General features: G+C 39.9%; 1 protein-coding gene across 2 annotated transcripts in view; it reads left to right on the forward strand.

The window, feature by feature from the left end:
* HSD17B8 (hydroxysteroid 17-beta dehydrogenase 8) overlaps nt 1-24,275 on the forward strand; it is a 147,453-nt gene that overhangs the window by 81,408 nt on the left and 41,770 nt on the right. For both annotated transcript variants that reach the window (XM_044083576.1, XM_044083577.1), the window contains one exon: nt 3,312-3,397. In XM_044083576.1, coding sequence (XP_043939511.1) covers nt 3,312-3,397 — 86 coding nt within the window. The remainder of the gene's footprint in view (nt 1-3,311; nt 3,398-24,275) is intronic.

The raw sequence follows: 24,275 nt of genomic DNA on the forward strand, positions 1-24,275 counted from the left end.
CTTTACATTGGTCAGTAGAGTGCACTGTTGTCACATTTTTCCCCAGTTCTAGATGTAACACTATTTCTTTACATTTAAGACACAAGCCTGTAGCTTACTTTCATATTTACAAATGACAGAATTATCTATAAAAATCTCTCTGGCTAGGCTGGCAGCCTTCACATATGTGTGTGTGTGTGTGTGTGTGTGTGTGTGTGTGTGTGTGTGTGTGTGTGTGTGTGCGCGCGTGTATGTATATATGTCTGTGTGTGTGTATGTCTATGTCTATGTGTATGTATATTGTATATATGTCTGTGTGTGTGTATGTCTATGTGTATGTGTGTGTGTGTATATATATATATATATATATATATATATATATGTATATGTGTGTGTGTGTGTGTGTGTGTGTGTGTGTGTATATATATATATATATATATATATGTGTGTGTGTGTGTGTGTATATGTGATATACATTTATATACATATATATGTATGTATTGATTACACAGTACATATCTGAATAAAACTGTATATGCACTAATGATCCATTAGTCTTTACAGTTCTCTTTTTGCACTTTGGAGTTATTACTTTGTGCATTTTCTATTTACGTATCCCTGCACAATGTTATAGCATTTAGTTGTGTTCATCTTATTTGTATTATTCCTCGGGTATTACTGTCTTAAGAGTGGAGAGGGCTGCTACATTCACCTCAGATTTTTATCAGCACCTATACAAGTGCATAGAAAATCCAGTACCCTTCCAACATAAATGTAATAGTAAATTCAGGAATAAACCTATCTGGTGAAACTCCTGCAGTAAGAAAAGAAGGAAAATATTGAAGTTATAAGAAATTCCCATCCTTTTACTTCAGGATCACACTGAAACATGCTAGCAAGAAACCTGAGCACTATTAGAAATTGTAAAGCAGAGTATGAGATTTAGGTTGCTACAGATACCAAAGAAAGCTATAAATCTTTCTTCAGTTATGTCAAGAAATTAATGTACAACAATGCTGCTCCATAATAATATCACGTTCCATTTCTAAGGACGTAGCCATTATGTTAGCAGACAAACTTAATGCTAACATGCCCCACCTAACCACATTCTTGCCCCAGTATTCTCTAAAGATTGTTTCCTTTGAAATTGCCTTGGAATAACTCTTAAAGTCGCAATCAAAGACTAAAAGTAATACTTTGAGTCCAGACAATATACTAGGCTGCTTTTTCATCAGTTTCAAATATGCAATATCTGTACCTTTAAACTATTAAACCTTGGCCTATTCACAGCGTTTGTGCACAATGCCTGGATAACAGCCACTGTGACTCCCCTACACAAAAGTTGCTCCTCTACAGGCATAAGTAGTGATAGGCCCATCAAGCTCACCAGTGTTATATGCAAAGCCAATGAATGTATTATAGCAGAATTTGTTTATGCAGCCATAGGCAACATAAGTATTCTAGACCCTTGGTTTTCTCAAGGGCAGGTCCTGCCTCCAGAACCTTGTAAGCTTCTTTAAAGGTTGCAGTGACTGTGGATAGTGGTCACTCAGAGCACACTGCTAATCTTGACCTGGCAAAGGCTTTTGACACTATGTCTTGTGCTGGTATTAATATGAACTTAGTTTGCAAATTGTCTATTGAAACAGATCCTAAAATGTGAAAGTTGCTGGTACCCTCTTGAAATGTAAAATAGTAACTAGTGGATTACCACAGAGATTAATGCTGGGTGTTCTCTTTGGTTTTTATTCTAACAACATCCAGTCAATATCCCAGAAATGTGGCTGATTGCAGACTCTCCACTGTTACTGAGCAGCTTCAGCAAGGGATAGAATATGCACAAATGTGGTATGCTGAAAACAGTTATAAGCAAGATCCTACAGTGTGGTAACATTTGTCAAAAAAAATCTGCTTTTACTTTGTTATGCATGCTACTCCTCTTCAGACAGAGACAGTGGTAAGAAACCTGGGAAATTCTTTAGACAAATCTCTCTCATTTGATCATCATGTTTCCACCACAAGCAAGAAATCCTTATAGCTGGCCAAATTAATTTCCAAGGGAATATCTTCAGGATTCAAATAAGTCATCCTGCCACTTTTTTTTTTCTTTTCAGACCTATCATTGAATACAGTGCCACCTTTGGTATATATAAATCCAAGCATGTCACTGAACTGGAAAGGTCCCAAAGGTTTCTAACCAAGACAATAAAAAAGGCCTTAAATCCTTCAAGTATCCCAGTAGCTTAGAATGACTTTCCTTTATACACGGTAGCCTAAAGGCTGCTCTGAGGTGACCTGTGTATCATTTTTTTTGAGCCATTAAAGATCCAGTCCTATTTGCTCTCTTATTTCTTTGCAAAACCAGTGGCTCTGCCAACACCTGCTCTAGGGATCTAAATCTTCACCAAGAAATATATGAGAGTTGCTGGAGGGGTAGTTGCTTAACTCATTGTATTCCCAGCTAGTGGAGTAAGATACCACAAAAGGTGAAACAAACTGATACTTTGACTACCTTTAAGGCTAATCTTAATGACTGGCTGGGTAGTCATAAATTTACACCTTGGTTACTACATACAGCACTGCTTGATTTTGGAGGCGAGTGCTGTTAAGTCTTTAAAAAAGAGAGACACAAACTTTTTAGGTGCGTTGGCTAAAGGTGTCTATGGCTAGGGATCATATGGTCCCCGTAGTCACTTGCCTAATAATTGTTCATATGTTCACTTTCTTAATTTTGTCAGTGTTTATAGTTGACGTGTGTAAGTGTGTGATTCTTATATGATGTTCTTGTTCATAGCCCTGTCTTCTTCTTCTTTTGGCTTTTTCCCGGTTAGGGGTCACCACAGCGGATCACATGTCCACTCATGACTGGCAGTGGAGTTTTACAGTGCCGAGTTGCTAGCCCGGCGCCCAGCCTTCCACAGAAGGCACACATACGTACACACTCACACCTAGGGCCAATTTAGAGTGTCCAATCCACCTACAGCATGTCTTTGGGATGTGGGAGGAAACCGGAGCACCCGGAGGAAACCCACTCGACCACAGGGAGGGCATGCAGACTCCGCACAGAAGGCACCCCAGCTGAGAATCGAAACGGAAAACCTCTTGCTGTGAGGTGGCAATTGTTCATAGCCCTGTCTGTATTTGATAAACTCTCAAAGTTTTTCTCTTGCCTTCTGATGTAAATAAATTTTTCTCAGTTGCACTACCAATCAAAAAAGGAAAGTTCATGAGTAACATAAAATGGGTATGTTCTTGTGATGTTTGCTTTTCTATAGCATTAGTAAATTAGACATGTTTTCCTTATTTTACATTTTTTGGTATTTTATGTTTAGGTGGGAAACCTAGGGCAAGCGAACTATGCAGCATCAAAAGCTGGAGTTGAAGGCTTAACAAAAACAGTAGCAAAAGAGCTTGCCAGGTAAGATTTACTACCTTGGTAGTCTAGTGGCATTTGCTTCTTAAGAAAACTTTAATCAAATTTCAGTTGTGCTGTCTATGTGCCTTTTCTCAGAGCTTGTGCTGACTAAATGACCCACCCGTCTTTATAAGCTTGTTAGTGCAACCTAGATTAGTTGGCATTTTCACAGTTCTGATATCCCAGACTGACATACATCTTTACCATTATGCCTAATTGGAGGATTGCTATACCCTGCCTGTTTTGGTCAATCCATGAAGTCACAAGAGCACTGTGTATTGTTCAGTAAAATAATGTTACTGCCCAGATAAAATATTATTCCTGACAAAGTACCCAACTAAGATGCTGTTCTTCTGAACTTTGTTTTTCATTGGTGTGCCACACATCCCAAGAGCTACAGAAATAGATGAGGCTTCCATCCCCAGATAGGTAGGGTGTCCTTGCATGGAACACCAGCCAATATAGTCCTTTCATAGTCTTATCAGTACTGCTTAGCAAAACCACTACTCTTATAAGTTCTATTAGTCCTGTATTAAGGTGTATGTCCACCACAACACAGGGCCAAAAGCTCCTGCAGAGCTGTCTTTGTGAAGTATATTCTATGTTTCTTTGAATCTGTTAATCATCCTCTTTCTTTTTTTTTTCTTCTTCAAAGTCTTAATATTACTGTGTGGGTGAAATATACTTTAAGACTCAGTATATACTGCCTTTGAGAACACTCTTAGGTTTATGTATTTTATTAGCTTCTGTATTGATCATTTAATGTCTGTACTTCGATCTGTTGTAAATCTGAAATTTTCATGCCTCTCTCTCTCAAATTTGGCAGAGCCCAGGGTGTTGCTTGCTAGGTCAGGAAGAAACAGGTAAACGTTGTGGGTTCTTGTTCAAGCAGCGTTATTATATACAAACATAATAAAACAAAGCTAAGTGACTTTAACTTATAAACAAACTAGCTACCATTCACATAGATGTTAACACTATGGCTGCACCTTCATAATGGTACTGGTTTCAAAGTTACCTGTTTGACTGCCAGCAATCTGTTGTATGGCAAAATGACATATCTCCCCAACTACCTGTCTCTATTGGTGGTCCCCAAGGATCCATCCTTGGACCCCTACTCTTCTCTAGTTTCACCAATAATCTAGCCTCTGCCACCAAACATGGCACACTCTTACAATATGCAAATGACTTAACCATCATCTGCTCCTCCCAGTCCCTACCTGAACTGCAAAAGGTCACACAGCATCCCTTTTCCTCTGTTGAAACTTGGCTATCCGATGCCCAGTTAATACTCAACCCAAACAAAACTAAACTCCTCATCTTCGAACCCACCAAACATACTCAAAACAACTCTCACTTTAACATTACAGCAAAAGACAACACCACTATCCACCCAACAGATCACACCAAATTGCTAGGAGTTGAAATAGACAACAATCTCATATTTGACATTCACATATCCATGACCATAAACAAAGTCCACCAAAAACTAGGAGCCTTATACAGAAATAAGCAACTCCTCACCAAAGCAGCTAGGATTTCAGTTGCAAATTCGCACCTTATCTCCACCCTACTTTATGCCTCTCCAGTATATACCAACCTAAGGCAATGCGATCTAAATAAACTCGAGACCTGCTACAACAAAATCGCCAAATTTGCCACCGGGGCATCCAACCACAGTCACCACTGTCTCTCACTTACTAAACTAGGCTGGCTAGAACTCCCTCACCTCCTTCAATGGTATCAACTCACACTCGCCCACAAACTGGTTAACCATCCTCTAAAGGTCCCATCCCTCCAGTATCTACTCCAACCCTATCTCACCACCAGACCACTGCAGTCCAGCAACAAAAATCAATTACAGGTTACTAGAGCCAATAACACTGCTGGAGAAGCACTATTCTCCAGCGCTATGGCCAAATTATAGAACACCTTCCCCCCCACAATAACCTCTCTACCATCATGCACCCACTTCAAAACATTACTTAAAGCGCACCTAAAAACATGCTGGCTATACCCTTGTAACTCTCCCCTCTAACTTCTCCCACTCCATCTACCCTATACCTCTTTTCCACCCCACAAACTACCTTTGATACAGCAAGCTCTAATACTTCCATGCCTATCTACTTATTATATGGCAGTAACTTCTTATTGTAACAATTGTTAATATCTACTATGACTTTGTGGATAGAATAGATGCTAGTTATCTACTGAATGTAATTTGTTCTTCATCTGTAACTATGTTTGTAATATTTCAATTGCTAGGATTCTTAATCTGTAAATATGTCTGTAATATTTTAATTTGTGGAACTTTTCTCCCCGGGCCTCCGCTGAAAATGGAGCTGCGTCCAGTCGGACATTCACGGTCAACAAATGTAAATAAAATAAATAAATAAATAAGATAATGTGCTTGGAGTTTGTATGTGCACACAGACTTAGAAATGCTTCTTAAAGGTACAGCACACCTGTTATTCTACATCCTCCCTCTTTGAGAAATGAGTCAGGCATTGTCACTGGTATTAATAAGTATGCAATTTACACAGGAATAAGTTTCATCATGTAATTATACAAAGCTACCTACATATATAGAACTATGTCCAAGTTGCTGTGTATTTCACACTAGGCTTTGAGATGCGACCATATCGTGTTACATAAAAGTTACGATCTGGTTTAGCAACTGGGATTGTCTGTGCTGACTGTTCAATCTTATGAACCTTGGGATCATCTGTCGGAACAGTATCAGGAGTTAAGACACGTTCTGGAACAGGAATATCATCTGGCTTGCTCTGAGAGTTAGAGTCTTTATCATGGGAACAATGTTGCAAGGTCAGTTCTGCTACAGGAAGATGTCTGTGATTTCTCCTGTACTCCACACCCTCAGATTTAACAAAATAGGATCTCAGCTCTGCACATATGCTCATTACTTGACCAGTCTGGTCGAAACCTTTTGCTGTTTGTATCCTCACTGTCTCTCCTTTCAATGGAAGAAGAAATCTGTTGGATTATTCATAGCTGGACTTTTGAAAGGAACACTTCCTAAATAACTGGGCTCTAAAGGCTTTGTTGTTTTTAGCTTTAGGCCTAAATAAACTAGAACTGATAGGCAGTGTTGTTCTGGTTTGTCTGGATAGAAGTCTCTGAGCAGGTGAGCCAAGTATATTGTCACGGGGTATGGTTCTGAGATTGAGTAAATTCAAAACAAAATCGGTATTATCACGCTTTGACTTCTTAAGTAATTGCTTTGTACTCTATACTGCATGTTCAGCAAGTCCATTTGATTGTGGATACTCTGGACTACTAGTAACCCATACAAAGTCCCACTCTCTTGCAAATTTCTGAAACAACTGACTGGTAAATTGGGTACCACTGTCCGAGATTAATTTCTGTGGACTGCTATGGACTGAGAAATGGTGTTTCAACTAAGTGATGACTGTAGAAGTTAGATTAGGTAGTAGATCAATCTGAAACAAATTCAAATAAGATTGAACAAGGGTAAACTACAGCGTTAGCAGGAACTAATCACCATATGAAAAAATCCAAAGGAATATGATGTAAAAACTCCAACTTTAATCCAAAATAGACAGAAAAACAAACAGGATGAGCGCTTTCGCTATGTAGCTTCTTCAGATCCAATACATACTCAATAAAAATCTCTGTAATATATACTTCTCTAAGTACACTAATTAAGTAATTAAGCAATCTATTAATTATAGCTTTTAAAAAGACATGACATAAAATCAACAAATGTATATATACTAATCCAAGCACTTATAAACATATAAAAACATTGCTTAAAACATGCTTAATGAAATGTGCTAAATAAAAATACATAATAAAATCTCATGTTATTTAATATTTCTCCTTTGTCTCACTTTTGGTTTAATTGAAGCTCTTTCATTCAGCCCATGACCTTTGTCAGCTTTTAACAAAATAATCCATTCTGTTTCTTTTGCTTCAGTATAGGTTTTATATCACCTCCCTGATTAGGGACTATTACTCCAATACTTTGAATAAAATGTGTACTCAGAATCATTGTTATAAAGTGCTTAGCCAGTGCATTATGTAGGGTGCCCTTTTCATATGATACACATGCTCCTCATTCGATCTCTCAGTGCGATTAGTTTTGCCTACATAGAATGAGGAACATGACGACAGATGGCTAAATATCGACATGTGATGTCATACAGTCAGCATATATATTAAATGTTATTTGCAAATCAGGATGAAGGAAGTGCATTGTACTGTCAATAAATTAACAAAAATTACAGTTGCCACATGGCTTAGTGTAACCTTCATGTGGCAACTGTAATTTTTGTTCATTTATTGACAGTACAATGCACTTCCTTCATCCTGATTTGCAAATAACATTTAATATATATGCCCAAGCTGACTGTATGACATCACATGTCGTATATTTAGCCATCTGTCAATCATGTTCCTCATTCTATGTAGGCAAAACTAATCGCCCACTGAGAGATCGAATGAGGGAGCATGTGTATCATATGAAAAAGGGCACCCTACATAATGCACTGGCTAAGCACTTTATAACTAATGATTCTGAGTACACATTTTTATTCAAAGTATTGGAAGTAATAGTCCCTAATCCAAGGGGAGGTGATATAAAAACCTATACTGAAGCAAAAGAAACAGAATGGATTATTTTGTTAAAAGCTGACAAAGGTCATGGGCTGAATGAAAGAGCTTCAATTAAACCAAAACTGAGACAAAGGAGAAATATTAAATAACATGAGATTTTATTATGTATTTTTATTTAGCACATTTCATTAAGCATGTTTTAAGCAATGTTTTTATATGTTTATAAGTGCTTGGATTAGTATATATACATTTGTTGATTTTATGTCATGTCTTTTTGAAAGCTATAATTAATAGATTGCTTAAGTACTTAATTAGTGTACTTAGAGAAGTATATATTACAGAGATTTTTATTGAGTATGTATTGGATCTGAAGAAGCTACATAGCGAAAGCGCTCATCCTGTTTGTTTTTCTGTCTATTTTGGATTAAAGTTGGAGTTTTTACATCATATTCCTTTGGATTTTTTCATATGGTGATTAGTTCCTGCTAACGCTGTGGTTTACCCTTGTTCAAGATTATTTTCAGTATTTTTTGGAACCTACGCGCTAACCTGCCACAGTTGTGGACTTTACTTTTTGATTATTTCTACTTCAATTACTTCTGTGTGCAGGAGCACGACATTTGTTTGTTCTTTTTATATATATGGCTGACATAGAGCTAGAATATGTTCCAAGAGGTGAACACCGTGGAATTGACGCTCAAAGAGGTGAATACCGAAAAAATGAAGCCCTAGAAGCAAGATTTCAGCAATATTTGAAAGATAACACTAACACTTCCTGGTTTCTCGACAGTGAGGCCACTAATGATGATGCCTTACGTGCCTCCATTGATTCAGACAAACTGCATACCCTTATGGAAGAGACTGAAAGAAGCTTTATGAAATTAAAGCGTCTACAGACACAAAGAATGCACTTTCAGTTCTGCCTAGATCGCAATATAATTCCTAGAGGCTTACGCGTTTTCACGATGCCTAGTCAAGGAAGGGAATATCCGGATCTACTAGCAGAATGGCAGCGACTTAACATAGAGGTAAGTCGCAAGTATTTGAAGCTTCTGATAGACTTTTTTCGCCCAATAGAGGCAAAACTAACAGAAGACATTAATAACAAACAGCGACTGCTGTTTACAGACTTTCCTGCTGAAATTGTGCAGCCATTATTTGAAAATTTACTGGACAGTGTTTTAGCCTTTGAAAGGAAATTTTTGCAGCAGAAATGCCACAAGACCACCAGGGACATTAATGATTTCAAAAAAGGCCATGTCTTTATGTGGCCTAGATACAACCAAGGGACTGCAACAAATACATCAATAGAACATAATAATAACTCTTTGCATTTAAATGCTCAGAAGCAGGATGCACCTGCTCAAATGAACTCACAAAATAGAGTTAACTTGCCTACTAATACTGTGAGTAAGAATTGTGTGGTTAATATCAATAGAGCTGATGAAATCTGTGAGCATGATTTAGACACAGTTAGTATGGATTCTAACAGAATTCATGCTGACAATAATAGCAATATATCTAAGAATGTTGTGAATGCTGTTAATACTGATCATAGTAAAGATTCAGTTGATGTTATACATCTTGTACATTCTGGCGAAACTGTGGATGTTAACCTATATCCAGATGTGCAGATTGTTAAGAATAAATCAGTTCAATCTAAGCATAATAGTGATGTCATAGTTAGACCTAAAACAACTATAAATTATAAAGGGCTAGTCCCTGATGAACCACTCCAGTTGTCTTTTCCCCTGCCAGTGAGAACAGAGAAGGGTCCATACAGATCACGTTCCATGAGCAGGGGGAGACAGAAGAGGAAGCTATCAGAGGAATATGTACCTCAAAAGACACTCAAAAAGATGTGGACGAACAAACGTTAATCCACAATTTATCTAATATTATACTGACACATGATGACATGACATTACTAAGCAAAGGACTGAACTTCATTCCTAGATGTTAAAGTCAATTAGTTGACACTATTTTAAATCTTAAATTATTCTGTAGAAATATTATGCTTAAATTAATATATAAAGACTGTAATAGTAACTTAAATAATAAGGAAATGCATAAATTCAAGAATTTAAGTGAATTTATACCATCGAATCATCCTTTGGTGGAAGCCTACATGAAACTTACTGAAGAAGAGTTACACATCTATCATAGTAGTAAAAAAACAGCTAGAAAAAGAGAAAATTTAACATTTAAAGAAAGATTAAGTCTCAAGAAACTACAGAATAACCCTAATATTATAGTAAGACCTGCGGATAAAGGGGGTAAAATTGTTGTTATGAACATGTCTGACTATATAGAGAAAATGACAAATATGTTAAATGATGATTTTTATATATCTGCTTCTATGCAGAATGTACAACATACTATTAAATATGTGCATGAGACAATTAATGACATCTTTAAGAGTAATTTAATAAATAAAGATCTATTTGGTTATCTTATTATTTCATCTCCAGTCATATATGGACAACCCAAAATACATAAAGACCCATTCAACCCTCCTATGAGACCTATAGTCTCAGGTCGGAATTGGGTAACAGAACATCTCTCTGTTTATGTTGAAAAACATCTCAGGTCTGTATTGAATACTAATATGATGGTATTGAGAGACTCTAAACAATTTTTAATTGATTTTTATGAATGTATAAAGGACACTACTATTACAATGGAATACATTTTCGTTACTTTTGATGTAAAATCTCTTTTTACTGTAATTCCCAATGAACTGGGATTAAGTTATATTACAGAATATTTAAAGCAACATAGTAACTATTCTGCTGTATCCATTGATTTGATTGTACACTTTTTAGAGCTAGTACTGGAGAACAATTTCTTTATGTTTATGAATAACATCTACAAGCAAAGAGAAGGCGTAGCTATGGGCACACCTTGTGCCAATAGCTACGCAAACATGTTTCTTGCATATTGGGAAGAACATGTTCTATTCTGTAATGATATGTTTAAACAACATGTGATATTCTATCGACGTTTTGTCGACGATTTATTTTTGCTTTGGAAAGGCTCTTTGGATGAACTTCAATGTATGTATACTACTATGAATGACCTTACATCATATCTTGAATTTACTATGCACTATTCTTTGTATAAAATTGAGTTTTTAGATTTGTACATTGAGAGGCTAGATAACAATCTTATTAATACTGGGGTACACCGGAAGTCATGTTATACTAATACCCTTCTTTATAGATCTAGTATGCATCCGCATTATGTATTCAAAAATATTATGAGAGGCCAAGCTATTAGAGCCTCTAGCCTGAACCCGTTAGACGAAGGCTTCGAAAGTGAATTAATGGGTCTTAAAGGTAGACTAACTGATAGAGGATATAATACTACTGAAATTAATCTAGAATTAAATGATGCATACCAACTACGTTCCTCAAAGGCAGAACCTTATTTTGGGCCTAGAAATTTTAAAGATAATTTTGATAGAAGCATAAAGAACATGTCAAATTTTCTACATATTATTCTTCTGATCATTCAGAGCTCAGGGGAGTGATTGGTAAATACTGGGACATTCTACATGTAGATAATGATCTCAAGCAGATTGTTGGGGATGAACCCAAATTTCTATATAGAAATAAGAATAATTTAAAAAGAAAGCTCTGTTATCCTACGTCTAGCTGTAAAGATAAACATGAAGGTTACACTAAGCCATGTGGCAACTGTAATATTTGTTCATTTATTGACAGTACAATGCACTTCCTTCATCCTGATTTGCAAATAACATTTAATATATATGCCCAAGCTGACTGTATGACATCACATGTCGTATATTTAGCCATCTGTCAGTCATGTTCCTCATTCTATGTAGGCAAAACTAATCGCCCACTGAGAGATCGAATGAGGGAGCATGTGTATCATATGAAAAAGGGCACCCTACATAATGCACTGGCAAAGCACTTTATAGCTAATGATTCTGAGCACACATTTTTATTCAAAGTATTGGAAGTAATAGTCCCTAATCCAAGGGGAGGTGATATAAAAACCTATACTGAAGCAAAAGAAACAGAATGGATTATTTTGTTAAAAGCTGACAAAGGTCATGGGCTGAATGAAAGAGCTTCAATTAAACCAAAACTGAGACAAAGGAGAAATATTAAATAACATGAGATTTTATTATGTATTTTTATTTAGCACATTTCATTAAGCATGTTTTAAGCAATGTTTTTATATGTTTATAAGTGCTTGGATTAGTATATATACATTTGTTGATTTTATGTCATGTCTTTTTAAAAGCTATAATTAATAGATTGCTTAAGTACTTAATTAGTGTACTTAGAGAAGTATATATTACAGAGATTTTTATTGAGTATGTATTGGATCTGAAGAAGCTACATAGCGAAAGCGCTCATCCTGTTTGTTTTTCTGTCTATTTTGGATTAAAGTTGGAGTTTTTACATCATATTCCTTTGGATTTTTTCATATGGTGATTAGTTCCTGCTAACGCTGTGGTTTACCCTTGTTCAAGATTATTTTCAGTATTTTTTGGAACCTACGTGCTAACCTGCCACAGTTGTGGACTTTACTTTTTGATCAATTCAAATAAGAGTCTACTAGTACTAAGTAATGTTGATTTGTTCCACAATTGCTGTAACTGTAGAAACCATGGGGTTAACTTGAGCCTGTTGATGTCTGAGTGTTGCACCCCTTTTGGGTTAGATATTAGGTCTGGACATGGATCCAGTTTCCAAGGAGGAAAATAAGATGAGGCCAGAGGAAGGGAAACCAAACAGGACCAAAAAGTGGCAATGAGGATGGCTTTGCTCTTCAACTGGGATGCTTTTTATAGAAGTGTGAGGATTAGGAGTAACGGGATAAGCATAAAGGAGGCTTAAGGGACAATTATGGACCAGAGCATCTCTAGGTGACCCCCAATGTGAAGGGACCAGGGCAAAGAACTTGCAGTACTCATTGTTCAGGGGAGATGCAAAGAGATCACAGCAAGGTTGGCCCCACTGATAAAAAATCTGTTCTGCGACCCTTTGATTGAGAGACTACTTATGAGGCATCAAAATGGACCTTCTTAGTCTGTCTATGTGTACACTAGTTTTCTCCGGTATGTGCATTGTCAAACGAAAGCGACAGTAAGAGATTGCCCATTACCACACTTTCATTGCTTCTTGACATAACAGTTAAGATCTGGTCCTCCTCCCGTTTGTTGATTTTACCAAACTACTGACATGTTGTCTGTGTATTGCAGTCATTCTTGAAGTTAGAACATCTTGAAAGGTCTGCAACATCAGTAGGACAGCTCTCATTTCCAGGACATTAATGTGCAGATTGGCCCTTCTGAGGACCGCACACCTTGAATTGCCCCCTCCCTCCCCCAGTTTGGGAAGTATAAGTGGTAACTGTGGCTACTGACTGAGGGAGAACGAAGGGATGATCTTGACATGCTTCTTCTGAACGAATCCACTAAAGAAGGTATTCCTTGCAAACTATGAAAATCTAAACAGTGTCGCTTACGGGATGTAGAAGTATAGACCACTGTACTGAAGGAGTCCATTAAAGGACTCTCTCTCATATGATACTGGCTAACTGGGCTAGAGTTATTGCAGCTGCCATCAATCCTAATGCTTGGAGGACTAGTCTTGCTGTCAGAGAGAGAGATCTTCTTCATGACCTGAGACCTGACAGTGAGAAGCTATCTGGTTGGTCATGTCTAGATGAGCACTGATTAACTCCAGGGTCTGAATAGGGGTAAGCTGTGATCTGGTGTAACTGACTGTGATGCTTAAAAAAAATTACTTAACTGGAGCAAGTAATCCCCTGCTTGAAGATAGATATATATATATATATATATATATATATATATATATATATATATATATATATATAAACATTTGGGATCCCAGCAGTTTCAGGTGAGCTGTGACCACTGCCATACATTTGGTGAACACCCTGGGGTTTGCGGTGAGACCAAAGGGCAATACTTTGAACTGATAATGGCTGGTTCCTAGCCAGAAGTGCATTTTGAAATGACACTACGCATTTTAATAACCTACTGAGCACATCTAGTCGTCCTTTCATAGAAGAGGTAAAATGGACTGAACTGTGATGATCTGTAACTTTGAGTATTTTTTGTAGTGGTTGAGTCTGCTGAGATCCAGAATTGGCTCAAGTCCACGTCATCTTTTGCACTAAAAAGAATCTTGAGTAAGTTCTGGATCCCTGTTGGTCTGGTGGGACTTTTTGGATGACACTTTTTTCTAGCAGCTTTTCTATTTCCAAGGCTGCTGCAACCTCCCTCTGATCAGGTGGAACAGCAGGTATCTTTTTAATTTTCATTGGTGGGATTTGGGAAAATGGTATGAAATAACCTCTAGATATGATTTTCTGCACCCAAGTGTCTTTTGTGATGGATACCCAGACTTATGGGTGCAGAGATAAGCGCCCTCTCTAACTGCCGCCAGTGTACAGTAATCAGGTAATCCTTCAGGAGCATTGGTAAGGTCTATCAGAGAAAGTATCTCTGAAGCCCTGGTTCTGCAGGCCACCTCTGCAGCAAGGAAAGCATCTTCAGAGTTCCCCCTTTTGTCTCAGGAGGAACTATCTCCTCATGATTCTTGGAAATGCCCTTGGAAAATGCAGAAGCAGAGCTTTCTACTGTCTCGCTGATTTTTGGAGAAAGATCTCTGAGGAGTAGAAAAATGAATCCCAATGGCAGACAGGCTCTTTCCATCTTATTTATTTCTGGAGAGTGTTACTTTGAGGCTGGACAAAGACGATACATCAAAGGGAGCACTAATGAATGAAAATTTGAAGGGGTCTGCAAAATCACACAAGCACATCCAGGCATACCTCCTGACTGCTCTGCCTGAACCCATGACCCTCAAGGTACCTTCAGCAGCATGACTGATTTAACCTCATGGACACATTGGAGATGGACTTTAGGGTGGCCAGTTGTGAAGAAGTTTTCTTCTGGTCCTCCACAGACGTGGACCCTGAAACAGATTTGGAAAACTCCTACAAATCTTTTTGTAGCCTGATGAAATGTGCTCAATAGTTCAGTGACCAAAGGGTTGCTGGGACATAAACAACTTGCCAAATCTGTCCAATGCCCTCTATCCTCTATTAGGAGGGTGGACAGACAAGCTCTGTTCTGCAAGCTCTCTCTTTGGTGGCTGCCACTGCCATGGCATCTGTAGGGACTCCCTTGTTCCAGTGGGTTCCATCCTTTGGAGGAGATGGAAACTTGCTGGGTCTGTTTGGGATAGATTCCATTGTATCAGGTTCCTTCCATGATTGGCATGAGACATGATAAATTAACTCATCAGCTGGAGGGACCACCCAAGATGTAGCCATGCTAGCCCGAAAGCCTCCAGAAAAACTGACAGATCTTGGGAAGGGTATTGGAAGACCACCCACCTCTCTGTTTAAGGAGTTCTAGTATCTTTCCAAAGGAGAAATCATCAGGTGGAGATCTGGGGGACCCTGCCCCTTCATTGAAGTCAGTGTCTTCAGTGACAGATTTTTGATGGGAATCTAGGTGCCTCCTTTTGCACATTCTCTTCACTAAAACATCCCACTGATGAGGTCCCTAGGAAGTATTGGAAGAAGGTAGGGAGTTCTGTATGAAAGCTTGCACAGGGAGGTTGTCCCAGTGGAGCAAACATGATGGGATCAGTGCTCAGAGTCAGTGGAGGAAGGGAGGATCCAAAGAGGGCAAGGATGTCCTTTCTCTAGGTAAAGAGAAAGCCCTGTCTGCACCCTCAAAAGCAGAATGTCCAGGAGAAATGACAGACAGTCGCACAGGTGCCAAGACTACCGGCACCAACCTATGTAACCCCACAGAATCCTGCCTTGAGGAGGGAGTCAGAGCCAAGCTATCTAATGCTGAAGTGCCAAGAGGCAAGGATGGCTCCAACAGCCTCAGAGTTGGTCCCAACCCCCCAGAGCTGGCGCTGATGCTTCAGCTCAGAAAGTCCTCCTGTTCCGAAGAGGTTGGAGCCAGATGACTCAGTGGAATAGTCTGAGTTGAAGAATGAGCGGTTTTCAGATCCAACAAGGACATCTTGGAAGATCTCTGATCCGAGGCTTCCAAAAATCACTGGTTGGATTAGAGAAAAAGAAGCGACATGTTGTTGATACGCTGGCAGGTACACAGGTCTGATGGGAGATGGAGAGAGAATGACCCCCGTCTGAATCTGACCCTGAGAAACTTCCTCATCATCCTATCCACCTCTGCCTCAGACAAGCTCCTAGAAGACCTAAGGAATGAAGTAGTAGATGCCGGCCTGGAAGATCTTTTAGGTGCCTCTTGTAGGAGGGGCTAATGGAGCCAAGGAGATATCGGATCCAGAGTTAAAAGAGAAGATCGGATCTGATGAGACTTGAGTTTTGACGTCTTCAGAAGGTGTCTGATCTGAAGTTTTTGTTACTTAAGCCGGTGGCTCCAAAGGCAGAGCCAAACGGGGGGGCGGGGATGATCAGGGGTTCATTTTCTGGACTCCTTTTCCTTAGGAGCCGAGTCAGGCTTTCCTTTTGTCTGTTTTACTAGAGGGAGTCTGAACCCCACCCGAGACAAAAACAACAAAAGAAGGAAGCAAACCTTTTAGTACAGGCTTATTTCTTCTGTCACTTAAGGCACAGGAATTGAACCTTAAACAATCCATGTCTAAATGGGTGGTGCCCAGACAACATACACACTCCTTGTGTGCATGTGAATTAGACATGTTATGCCCACAGGAGGTGCACTTTTTAAAACCTGTAGGTTTACCAGCCATAACAAGAAGCTAAACTACTTCTGTGAACAAAAAAACAAAGAAAAGGAAACTTATGTATGTATGTATATTTATTTAGTTAGTTTGTTGTTTAGAAGAAAGAGGTAAAATACAAAATAGCATCAATGGTATGCAAGGAATACCCTGACAGTGGATAAGTAAAGGGAAGTGTACCTACAGTGGTATTAAGAGAATACCTGTAATGGGTAGAAAGACCTAGCAGAGGACAGAAAAGGAAAAAGAGAAAAAGGGGGAGAGAACAATGGGTAAAAAGGCCAAATAAGTACTATATAAGAGTAAAGGAAGGAGAATGGAAGCAAACTGACTGCAGAAAAACTTCACAAAAAGGATATAAATGCACCTCTTTATCCTCAAGAGCAGAAGTCCATGTCCAAACGATGTGTCAGCAAACGATATATGAGGTGTACGAGAAGAGTGGGACATTATGGATAAATGGAGGAGCTTGAGAACTGGATCCATGAGTCTGGTAAAAGCAACCAAGTTGGATCCATTGTTGGTTCCGAGACCCATCAGTTGCAGAATGAATTAAAAATTACAGCATAAGATCCTAAGTTTTTTGCCAAAAACAAAATTTTATTCTTGTAGTGTTTCAAAGAACATTTAGGTGTTTCAGATGCAAAATAATTGTTTTATATAATTATTAAAGTAAACTTCGACTTCCGCGTGGTGCAGCTGTAGCGTTGTTGCCTCACAGCAAGAGGTTCTCCCGTTCGATTCTCGGCTTGGGTTGGGAGTGCCTTCTGCATGTCCTCCCCGCGGTCAAAAGACATGCGTTGAATGGGCGTGCCTTCGTTGAAGGTTGGGCGTCAGGCTGGCAACTCAACACCATAAAAACCAACTGCCAATCATTAGCGGACCAGAGTTCCGCTGTGGCAACCCCTAACCGGGAAAAGCTGAAAGACAAACAACAACAACATTAAAGTAAACTTAGAAAAAGTCTTTGGCCTAAAATCACAGGTCATATGCCATTTTTCATTTTTTTTTTCCCACAGGAAACAACTGCTCAAATGGAGACTGCACTATACAAAGAGGGACAGGTGGTAAATCTGTAGGTTAGGAATACAGATGCATGCACCCATACCCCTGCAAAGTAGGCTACTACTTCTAAAGATAGTGCTGGCGTACCATGAAGGGACTGGATAGTTATGGACTAAAAGTCCTGCCCTCCCTGATGGTTGATTCTTACTTAAATAGCAGCACTGTGATATAAATCCCTACTAAAGGGAGGGCAACCCCTTGATGGGGATGTGTGGTTCTACATTTGCTAGAACAAAGCAGGTAGATTGGAGAACAGCACTTCAGTATTGAACAATCAGCACTTCTGATGATTGTAAGGAATCAGGGGATCAGACAAAAAATAGTAATGGTACAGGGAAGTTTATATCTGCATAATAATTTCATTAAATTTACAATTATTGGAGTAGTAATTGTGAATTTATGTATTAATTTATCACTCCAAGCATATGAAAGTATATATAAACAAGTACTCAGCCTGTGGGAACGTGCATCTTTCTGAACTGCATCTCGGAGAAAGTGAACATATGAGAATAAACTACTTACCTAAGGAAATGAACATTTTCTTCTGGAAGTGATCTTTGAATGCAAAGCGATATTTGAAGAAAAAGTACATTTTTCAGCATCTCTTCAAACAACTGTACGTCAGAACATTACATTTTGTCAGTTTGCTTTTTATCACCTGTTAAAGATCTTGTGGCAATGTAGATAAGAAATTAATAAAACAGGCCATATTTGTTAGATGGGGAGGGTAGACCTGCTGGCACATCAGGGCTCCAGACTTTGTTTGAGATATTACGAGTCAAATTAGCAAGCATGGAGTCTGCATGCCAGCTGAGGAGGGATCAGATGTTATAGCCTGTAGAAGTTGTCTCATCCTTGGTTGAGACTGGAATTACCACTGCAGATGCCTCTCTTGGAGAAGAACAGGAACCAGCTCCAAGCAATATAAAGGAATGGATGTTGGGGGGGGGGTCATTCCAGGAGCTGACAACTGTTAAGTTTGGCATATTGGCTTGCATACTACTTGAGGCCTGTTTGGGGATGCACTGTGTGTATGTGGCTATCCAACAATGAGAGCTAGGACATAAAAAGGAAATCAATGAACATATAGTGTAATGTTGGCTACCAGGCAGTTCACTCAGCTCCCTCCAGCTGATTTTGTAACTTGGATGTCACAATGCTGATTGAGTGGCATAGAAGAATAAACCCCAGACCTTAGACAACTGGGGATTCATTACTGATCCAAGTACTGGAAGAACTGGAAGTGGGAGATGAAAGGGAAGTGACTGACTCTGGCTACCCTGTAATTGGAAGAGGGGAGAGGGGAGGTGATCAAGTTTGAAGATGGAGAATAGTATGGTATCATTAAGGACCAAGATGCCTGCACTGACTCACCAAGCAGTATAAACAGATTAAGACTCCTAATCAGTCATCATCTGACTGACATCATTGAGGATCCCACTTTGGCAGTAAATTTAAATTATGCACTTACCATAACTATGCATGTGTGTTGTCCATTTTCATTCTTCCTTAACAAATGGGCTCAGATCTGATCCGACTTGGACACTTTTTCTGCAGTCTATGATCCGACTCTTGAGCTCCTCACTTTACCCATAATGCCTCTGATCACTGCTTTACCTCAGACTGAGTTTGCTGCGTCTACGCTATGTCTGAAAAATGTAACATAACTATAACAGTGATAGAAAAAGCTGTAATAGAACAGAACAGGGGATCAAACAGGAACAATGGTGCCTGACAAACTTCATTGGGCCATTTCCAAAGACAAGGAAGGGGGAAGGTGGGATGAAGTTGAGGAAGAATGAAAATGGACAACACAAATGCATAGTTATGGTAAGTACGTAACGTCTATAATAATTGATGTCATTTTCATTTGTTTCTCAGTGAATGGGACAGAGTCCCCAGCTACAGTAACCTTGGGTGGCCCTCATGGGACAAAATCCACAGCTACAGTAACCTTGGGTGGCCCTCATGGAAGGATGCTCCGGAGTACCGCAAAGCCAAATGCAGCTCTGTTCCTGGAGATGATGTCCAATTTATAATGAGCCACAAAGGTATGAGCTTTAGACAAAGTGCAGCTGCACAAATATCAGTAGAAGCCCTTGACCAAAAAGCAGATGATGCAGCTATTGACCTTGTTGAATGAGCTTTTGGTTGTCTTGGCAAGGTCAAGCCTTTTAAGGAATACACATTTGAAATACAATCAGTTATCCATTTGGCTATTGTAGTTTTCGAGACAGGCCTGCCCAACTTGTTTTTGGCAAAGGAAATGAATAATTGTTCAGTCTTCCTAATTTCTTTCATTCTACGAAGATAAAGTTGTCTATGTACGTCTAAAGACTGGAGCATGTATTCTCCTTTATTCTGAAATTTAGGGAAGAAAACTGGCAAATTGATAACTTGATGTTTCTTTCTAATGCATTTCTATGTAAGGCAACTCTGTCCTTATGGAAGATCAAATAAGGCAGTTTTGAAGAGAGTGCTTGGAGTTCAGAGACTCACCTTGCTGAAGTTATGGGTATGAGAAAAACTGTTTTCCAAGTAAGAAACTTGAAGTCCACTTTTGCAGAGGGTTCAAAGGGTGACTGTATCAGACTCTGTAAAACTAATGTAGGATCTCAAGGTGGTATAGGGTCCTTAATAGATAATAGCCTAAGTAAAAAGGGGGTTCATATTATATGATCGAACACTAGAAATGGCGAAATGATCTATTATTGAACCCAAATGCACAAAACTACTAAATTTCGAAGGAATGGATCAGCAAATTTAAAAAAAAAAAGAATGTACAGGCAACATAAAGTGGGGGGCTTCACCCCCCCCCACCATAAATATAACAACTCCGAGATTGCACCTCAGTGAAGAAAACAGCAAAGTCCTGAGAACAGACGCTGATCTGTTCCTTTGATATTCTGTGGTTTCGTGTATTTGGGTTCGACAAATGAGCGTTCGCTATTTCTAGCGTCCGCTCATGTAATAGGAACATGTAAAAAGGTACCCTTAAGAAATGCGTTACACAGCTTAGATGATGCCAAAGGAAAAGCATTATCTCTGACGTGAAAATTCAGAATGGTAGCTAACTGAACTTTAATAGTAGAGAAACTTGCCCCACCTTGAAAAAGAAATGTTAGAAATCTGAAACAGCAGGGATTTGAGCAGAGAAAGGATCCAAATCTCTCTGCTGAGCCCATAAGGAAAATCTCTTCCATTTACTTTTATAAATCTTTCTTGTAAAAGGATTCTGAGATGAAAACAAAATTCTTTGAACAGGAGAGTAAAGCCTGGAATGTCTAGCCATTATTATAATTGGAGAAACCATGCGGTCAATTTGATGCCTGGTATGTCCGGATGAGTCAGGCCTGATGGGTGTGAGAGAAGATCTGGACTGTCCATGGAGTACATATTAGATAAGACCATAGGAAGGGAAACCAAGGTCAAAAAGGAGCAATGAGGATTACTTTACTCTTCAACCTGAAAGCTTTCTTAAGGAACTTAGGAATTAGGGTTAGGGGATAATGAGCATAATCATAGGAGGTTACTAGGCTAATGGCCCTGGGGTCCTTACAAGCCTAGCCAAGAGTTTATCCCCAAAAAAGAAACCTCAGTCAGCACCTGTTGCCCTGTCAAGTGAGGGACACAGGTGGAACCCCTAGGACAGATTTGTGGTTTCCCATCCACTCATCAAGGTTGCGCTTGAAGAGGGTCAGTGAGGTACTCTGTTTGACATGTATGGGAAGTCTATTCCAGAGACAGGGCGGCCTCTGGGAGACAAACCTGTCTCAAACAGGTTTTGTTGATGTCTCATATTAGATTTGGGCCTTTTGAGCGGGTAATCTGCGAGGAGTTAGACTTACAGGTATGGAGCATCTCTAGTAGGGCAGGGTCCGATATTGCCTTATAGGCGAGACACAGATGACCTCTGAGCAATCTATACGATACCAAGTAGAGTGATAGTGATTTGAGCCTGTCTGCATAAGACAGGTGTTGGAGGCCATGGGTTCTCTTTGTGTAGTATTTGTGTGGCCTTTCCAGTTGGTGCAGGTGTTTGAAGAGGTGCATGCCAAACGGTGGGGGTTGTACTCCATTATTGAGGGAGGAGTACAGAGAGGTAATAACCTTTTTTCTGGATGCAATCCCTTTACTTTTGAGATGAACCAAGTAAAAGGCTTTTCGGACCACTGCTGCTACATGATGGTCGAATGTGAGATGGTTGTCAAACTGAGTACCCTGGTTTCTCACCACAGGTTGTGTGCTTAGGGGGTTGCTGCTGATGCAGTACTCAGTAGGGACATTGTTTTTGCTGAATGGTATGATTTACATTTTTTTCCCATTTAATTTAAGGCCATAACTTTGGCACCAGTCATTTGTTGCTGTGAGACCCTTTTGCAGTATGTTAACATCATTTGGGGAGTCAGTGACAGCACTCGACTTACAGTCATCTGCAAATTTGGTCAGCTACAGGCCTTTTGTCTTTGCCTGGACCTCTGAGAAGTAGATGCCAAAGAGTAGGGATCCCAGGACAGATCCCTGGGAAAACAGCACTAGTGACAGGTCTGCTGTTGGAGGTGGAGATGCTTATTTTGACTTTGTGGGTTCTATCGGTGAGCTGGTTGGCCACCCACCCGATGAGATGGGGATTTACACCAAGTTGTGTTAGCTTTTTGATGATACCGGAGTGGGGTCTTGTGTCAAAGGCCTTGGCCAAGTCAAGGTAAACTGTATGTACTGACTTTCCCCTCATCCAGGGCCTTAGTGACAGTCTCAAAGAAGTCAACCACATTCAACAGGCAAGATCTGCCCTTGACGAATCCGAACTGGGTGGGGTCAAGTGCTTGGAGATTGTCTATGTCCTTGTTTATGAGATCCATAATAATACGCTCCATGGCTTTACAGATCTGACTTGTCAAGGGTGATAGTTTCCAGGGTGAGTAGTGGCATCACCTTTGTGCAAGGGAATGACAACAGTCCTCCACTCTGCTGGGATGATGCCTGTACTTAGGCTGTGGTTGAATAGGGTGCTTGGTGTCAAATCTAGTTCTTGCTGGAGATGGTGCAGAATACAGCCTGGGATACAATCAGATCCCATGGAAGCTGTGTTCTTTGTCTTAGGTAGGGCCTTAAACACTTGATCTACAGAGATGTGAGGTGCAGGACAAGTATCGGAAATGTTGAATGGGCCTTTGGGGGGATAGAGGGGGTGAAGTTCGCTCTGAACCTATCTGCTAGCAGGTTGGCTAAGTTAATGGGATCAGTGAAAGTGGTACCGTTAAGTACTAATTCAGCACACCTGGGCTTTGCCATGGAGGTTCCTGATGTAACTGAAGAATGCTTTGTGGCCTCCCTTTGTTTCGGAGAGTAGTTTCAATTCATAATTGACTTTGGTGGTTTTCACTAGTGATCTAATTTGCTTGTTGAGGCTGAGGAGGGCGTTATTCCAATTTGGAATTTGTCCCTTTTTACCTTTGGACAACAGTTTCTTTTGTTGTAAAACCTGTTGATAGAGGATGTTCACCAGACAGGTTTGTGTTTCCTTGAGGAGCAGATTTTAGTTCTGTTGGGTATGGCTGAGTCCATGCAGTTGTACAGGTGCTTGTATACTACACTGGTGTACTGTTAGGCATAGTTGTCTGCATCTTCTGAGGGGGCCAGTAGTGTGAAGCTACTGATACCCTCCTTTAGGAGCTTGTAGTCAGCTTTTGAGAGTTTTTTTTACCTTGGTTATGGCTGGGGGTGGGGTTGGGTGTGACAGAAACTTTGAATGAGACAGACCGATGATCTGATCTCACCAGGGAAGAACATACTATGGGAGTGGTGCAGCGATTGCCCATGTTGGTGAGAACCAACTCCAGAATGTTATCTACTCTTGTGGGGGATGAGACGAGCTGGTCTAGTGCGTTAGAAGTGATAAAGTCAAGGACTCCTTGGGTGAGTGCATTAGTGCAGGAATAGATCACCCAATCTGTGGTGGGATAGTTGAAGTCACCAAGGATCAGGGTGTTAGGGGTACATTGATGGAGTCAAGTAGGCCCAGGTGGGAGGAGTGGGTGTCCTGAGTCAAGGGGGGGGGTCTATAGCTGGCTATAACTTTTGTGGGTGTCTTGCCAACTGTCAGATGGACCTGGAGTAATTTTGGTGCATCATGCTGGCAAACCAGTCTGGAGGTTTGCTTTTCCTTAATGAAGATAGAGACTCCACCACCCTTAGTCTTCCAGACCTCATTTTGGGGTCAGAATGAGGTATAGCCTGGTAATGCAGTGGTGCTCTCCGCAGCCCTGAACCAAGTTTCCGTGACTGCACAGACATCGGTATCTTCCAGTGCAAGGAGAGCCTCCAGTGAGTGAATTTTCAGGTTAAGGCTCCTAGCGTTAAGCAGCATGACCTTCAATTTGCTTTTTGACAGATCTTTTTATGTTAGAAGATTTGTCTTTGGGTCTTAGCCTAAAAAAGGCACAATAGAGGAGGAAAGAGCCTTT

This window comes from Protopterus annectens, chromosome 9.part0, assembly GCF_019279795.1.
Source record: "Protopterus annectens isolate FY-2018-M chromosome 9.part0, PAN1.0, whole genome shotgun sequence".
Classification (NCBI taxonomy): domain Eukaryota; kingdom Metazoa; phylum Chordata; order Ceratodontiformes; family Protopteridae; genus Protopterus; species Protopterus annectens.